At 38.5% G+C, this 6046-nt stretch overlaps 1 protein-coding gene across 1 annotated transcript in view; it reads left to right on the top strand.

Annotated features, from left to right (window-relative positions):
• Positions 1-2854, top strand: part of LOC110297377 (bile salt sulfotransferase 1-like) — a 23598-nt gene extending 20744 nt beyond the window's left edge. Inside the window, exon 4 of the mRNA XM_021166130.2 lies at positions 2697-2854. Within this exon, the coding sequence (XP_021021789.1) occupies positions 2697-2839 (143 nt within the window). The 3' untranslated portion in view covers positions 2840-2854. The remainder of the gene's footprint in view (positions 1-2696) is intronic.
• Positions 2855-6046: the final 3192 nt, after the last annotated feature.

The following is a 6046-nucleotide window of genomic DNA, read 5'->3' as shown; positions in this document are numbered from 1 at the left end:
AGGCCAGATTTCTGCCTCCCCAACCAAAGCAGTCTCAGCCATCACTGGGTTTTAAAACCACCCATTCCAATTAATGCTGCCTATACATTTTCGGGCGTATGTCCTTTGGAGTTCAATAAACATTCAAAAAATAACCTGACTCTCTTGAGGAAGCTATCAATAATTACTAGTAGTTCCTCAAAGTCAGCACATCATAACCAACCTTATGTTTTGTTTTGTTTTGTTTTGTTTTGTTTTGTTTTGTTTTGTTTTGTTTTGTTTTGTTTTGTTTTGTTTTTTGAGTTTTTCTGTGTAGCTCTGGCTGTCCTGGAACTCGCTCTGTAGACCAGGATGACCTTGAATTTAGAAATCTACCTGCCTCTGCCTCCCAAGTGCTGGGATAAAAGGTGTGTGCCACTACTGCCCGGCCATGATTAACCTCTTGCTCCATGCTGGGACTAGGTTTGAATTAAGCTTGTACAGATCTTGCACATACTATCACAACTGCTGAGATCATATGTCCCACTTCCATGAAGTGTCCTGAAAATACTGCTTACTAAAGTCATCCACCACCTTTACCTCTTTAATATATCCCACCCACATTCAAAATGATCCCTGAACCTTGGAGAAAAAGGTTAAATATAGAAGCCAGATTTAATGCTCACCACTCCAAAGTCTCTTATTGGCTACACCAGTAAGAGCTGTGGGTCTTTGAATTAATCACTGTTAACTACATGGATAAACTTTTCTGATGGTGGATGAGAGATTAACTAAATTATAATAAAATTTCGTTATGAGGTGGTTTCTGAAGAAGATTTAAAAACTCATCCTTGGAATAAGTATGTCTTAGATATTGGAACTGGTGTCCTTCAAAAGTAAAGTGAATTGGCATCATATATTGGCTCATTCTTCCTGATTTATCTGCTTTTAGAATTTCATTTAAACTAGTATTAGATCTTCCTATGTTATCTCTTTGTTTGATTTATTATTCAAAAATTCTGTGGTTTTTACATAATAATTCCATTCTTTGAAAATTTAAAAATTGAATACAGTATATCATGTTCTACCAGTTTTGCCAGTGTGCACACTATACATTGCACAATATATCATTACCACAACTTAATATTTTTCCAAAAAATACACTCCACTGAGGCTAATTTGCGATGCTCATATGTGCCTGGATGTAGGACTATCTGTGTGGGCATGAGAAGCATTAACAGTGGTGCTATACCAAAAGTGTGTGGAAGTCTTTTTCATCTGGCAGTCATCAACTTCAAATAGATCTTCAATGAGGAGAAGGGACTCAGAATACCCTCCCCCATCCATCCTGGTATATTAACATACTTGATGTTATGCAGTTATTCTCAAGGCAACCATTGATGATATGAGCACATTTGCATAATAGTCAATTCATGTTCAGAGTACAATATTCACAAAAGACAATTTCAAGCACTCCACTCCATTTTCTATCTCTTACTTTCTACTTCCTGTTACATGATATTTCCTGTGCCTTAGGTAGGGAATGATAGAAATCACATCAATGACAGCACTCACATTTGTGCTGAACATTTTGATCACTTATGAGAATCTGCATTAACTAAATCTTACTGCAAAATATAATCTCTAACAAAGGTAAAGAACTGCACAAATCCATCAGTATAAGTACAAATATTTAGATGGTAGTTCGTCAATATGACCATTTAGTAAAATGACAGTAAAAACCCTAGTTTGAAACTATGACATCATCAGCCATGGATTCATGACCAGGATTATAGTACCAGGCATGAATTTCATCCTGAGGATTAAGACTCAAATCCAATCAGACATCATTTAAGTAACCCCATAACAATTGTGTCATTATTGCACTAATAGACACATCTGGCATGGCACATCAGTATTGTAGCATGTGAGATCAATGCAGAATAAGAACATTATGTGAAAAATCAGGGACTGAAAATTGAAAACTAAGAAATGAAAAGGAAACCTCTATAGGAAATTGCAGATCTGCCTCCAATACATATGCTAAGGAGATTCTAAAACCTCATAAACATTCTCTCTCTCTCTCTCTCTCTCTCTCTCTCTCTCTCTCTCTCTTTCTCTCTCTGTGTGTGTGTGGTGTGTGTGTGTGTGTGTGTGAGAGAGAGAGANAGAGAGAGAGAGAGAGAGAGAGAGAGAGAGAGAGAGAGAGAGAGAGAGAGAGAAATGTTCCATATTCCCCTTACTCACTTCATTGGTGTGATGATTAATGATGTTATAAAGTTTTGTTTCATACCTCCATTAGTTTTCAGCCAATAGATTGCTGTACTGATGGGAATCTTTCTAGCACTATACAAAATACCATTCTTCCACCTCTGTCATCAAATCTTTCTGTCTTTCTAGTACACCTCACCAGGAGGCATGTATTTACAGAATCCCCTCTGGATTTCTGTATTGGTATATTAGATTTCCCCCAGCACATACCTCTGTCCTTGCACCTTGGCAGTAGGATATCTCCTCATGGCATCAGTGGTAAGTCTGTGTGTTAATGAGTTTGTTAATGAACTTGATTTTATCAACTCTACTTGTGCATTTGCCTCAAACATCATGTTTAATACTATAAACACAGACTAGATTTTTCTTAGTGAAGCTTTCTGCTGCTGCTTTCAGAAAATGGAGAAAGTCAAGCAGACCCTGTGTTACTGCTTTGTAATTAACACTCTACTTCTCCCTGCACACAGTCAGATATGGATCATGGTTTGAACACATCCATGGCTGGCTGTCCATGAGAGAAAGAGACAACTTCTTGGTGCTGTACTATGAAGACATGAAAAAGGTGAGCATTTGTCTTACAGTCACCACTCAGTTAGGAACTAGAGCCTAGTAATGAGGAAGATTACTGAGAACTATGATTTTTGTTTCTTTGTTTGTATTGACTCTTTAAATCTTACCTTCTTTTCATTAATTAAAAGAACTTTTAAATATGAATGTATTTTGATCATATTCACCCTCTCCTCAAGATCTTCCAGACCCTCTATGCTTCCTTAACCACCCAAATTTAAAAGTTTTCTGCCAAAGAAAATCTAATCCAACAACAAGCCCTCGAATCAAGAAAAGAAAATTGAATGCAATATAAAATAATGTGCTGGATAATTGTGTGTCAACAATTGTGTGTCACAAGCTAGAATCACCTGATAGGAGGGAACTTTAATTACCAAAATTCCCTCACAAGATCAGGCTGTAGGCAAACCTGAAAGGCACTTTCTTAATCATTAATTAAAGGGAGAGGGCCCAGCCCCTTGTGGGATCTGCCTTCCTTGGGTTCTTTAAGAAAACAGGCTGTATATACCAAGGTAAACAAGCCAACAAGCAGCATGCCTCTATTTCCTCAGCATCAGTACCAACCACCAGCTTCCTGTGCTGTTTAACTTCTTTTCCTGACTTCCTCCAATGATGAACCATGCTGTGTATCTGTAAGCCAAATAATGTGTGGTAAAGAAAAAACTATCACATCAAATATAGACAAGTCAAACCAACAAAAGTAAAACAGTCTGATTGGAAGCACTAGGATCAGAGACCCACTCATTCACTCAGGAACCTCAAGAAAACACTAAACTGGAGGCAAAGATATAGACACAGAGTATGTGTGAAAAAACGTCCCTAGCTCTGTTCGTGTTGCTTCAGTCTTAGAGGGTTCATACCTTTTGGTGTGTTCCATTTTCTCTTCCTTGTACAGTCTTTCAGCCTCTTCTTCTGCAGGGTTCCCTGAGTCTGGAAAGAGGGATTTGATGGAGACATCCATTTAGGGCATTTTATTCTCTATAATATATGGCAGTAAATTTCTTTCTTTCTTTTTTTTTAAACTTACTAGTGATGCTTTTTTTTTCTTTTTCCAATTTTTATTAGGTATTTTCTTCATTTACATTTCAAATGCTATTCTGACAGCCCCCTATACCCTCCACCCCTCCTGCTCTGCTACTCACCCACTCCCACTTCTTGGCCCTGGTGTTCCCCTGTACTGGGGCATATAAAGTTTGCAAGAGCAAGAGGCCTCTCTTCCCAATGATGGCAGACTAGGCCATCTTCTGCTACATAGACAGCTAGAGACACGAGCTCTGGGGACACTGGTTAGTTCTTTTGTACTTCCACCTATAGGGTTGCAGACCCTTTCAGCTCCTTGGGTACATTCTCTAGCTCCTCCATTGGGTGCCCTGTGTTCCATCCAATACCTGACTGTGAGCATCCACTTCTGTGTTTGCCAGGCACTGGCATAGCCTCATGAGAGACAGCTATATCACGGTCCTTTCAGCAAAATCTTGCTGGCGTATGCAATAGTGTTTGCGTTTGGCGGCTGATTATGGAATGGATCCCCAGGTGGAGCAGTCTCTGGATGGTCCATTCTTTCATCTCAGCTCCAAACTTTGTCTCTGTAACTCCTTCCGTGGGTGTTTTGTTCCCAATTCTAAGAAGGGGAGAAGTGTCCACACTTTGGTCTTCATTATTATTGAGTTTCAAGATTTTTGCAAATTGTATCTTGGGTATTCTAAGTTTCTGGGCTAATATCCACTTCTCAGTGAGAGCATATCATATGAGTTCGTTTGGAATTCCGTTACCTCACTCAGGATGATACCCTACAGGTACATCCATTTGTCTAGGAATTTCAAAAATTCATTGTTTTTAATAGATGGTTAGTACTTCATTGTGTAAATGTACCACAATTTCTGTGTCCATTCCTCTGTTGAGGGGCATCTGGGTTCTTTACAGCTTCAGGCTATTATAAATAAGGCTTCTGTGAACATAGTGGAGCATGTGTCCTTATTACCAGTTGGAACATCTTCTGGTATATGCCCAGGAGTGGTATTGCTGGATCCTCCAGTAGTACTATGTCCAATTTTCTGAGAAACCTCCAGACTGATTTCCAGAGTGGTTGTACAAGCTTGCAATCCCACCAACAGTGGAGGAGTGCTCATCTTTCTCCACATCCTCGTCAGCATCAACTGTCACATTAATTTTTGATTTAGCCATTCTGACAGTGTGAGGTGTAATCTCAGGTTTGTTTTGATTTGCATTTCCCTAATTATTAAAGATGTTTAACATTTTTTTCAGGTGCTTCTCAGCCATCCAGTATTCCTCAGTTGAGGATTGTTTGTTTAGCTCTGTGCCCCATTTTAAATGGGGTTATTTGATTTTCTGGAGTCCATCTTCTTGATTCTTTTTATATATATTTGATATTAGTCCCCTATCTGATTTAGGATTGGTAAATATCCTTTCCCAATCTGGTGGCAGCTTTTTTTGTCTTATTGACAGTGTCTTTTGCCTTACAGAAGCTTTGCAATTTTATGAGGTCCCATTTGTCAATTCTTGATCTTACAGAACAAGACCTATTCCTATTCAGGAATTTTCCCCCTGTGCCCATATCTTAGAGGCTTTTCCACACTTTCACCTCTGTAAATTTCAGTGTCTCTGGTTTTACATGGAGTTCCTTGATCTACTGACCTAAGTACAAGGAGATAAGAATGAATCGGTTAGCATTCTTCTACATGATAACCGCCAGTTAAGTCAGCAACATTTGTTGAAAATGCTGTCTTTTTCCACTGGATGGTTTTAGTTCCCTTGTCAAAGATCAAGTGACCATAGGTGTGTGGGTTTATTTCTGGGTTTTCAATTCTATTCCATTGGTCTACCTATCTGTTGCTATACCAGTGCCATCCAGTTTTTACCACAATTGCTCTGTAGTACAGCTTTAAGTCAGGCATGGTGATTCCATCAGAGATTCTTTTCACATTGAGAAAAGTTTTTGCTATCCTAGGTTTTTTGTTATTCCAGATGAATTTGCAAATTGCCCTTTTTAATTCATTGAAGAATTGAGTTGGAATTTTGATGGGGATTGAATTGAATCTGTAGATTGCTTTTGGCAAGATAGCCTTTTTCCTGTGTTAATCCTGCCAATCCATGAGCATGGGAGATCTTTTCATCTTTTGAGCTCTTCTTTGATTTCTTTCTTCAGAGACTTGAAGTTCTTATCATACAGATATTTCACTAAATTAGTTAGAGTCACAGCAAGTTATTTTATATCATTTGTGACTATTGT

The sequence above is a fragment of the Mus caroli genome, chromosome 7 (assembly GCF_900094665.2).
Source record: "Mus caroli chromosome 7, CAROLI_EIJ_v1.1, whole genome shotgun sequence".
NCBI lineage: Eukaryota > Metazoa > Chordata > Mammalia > Rodentia > Muridae > Mus > Mus caroli.
This window is presented reverse-complemented; position numbering and strand designations above follow the sequence as displayed.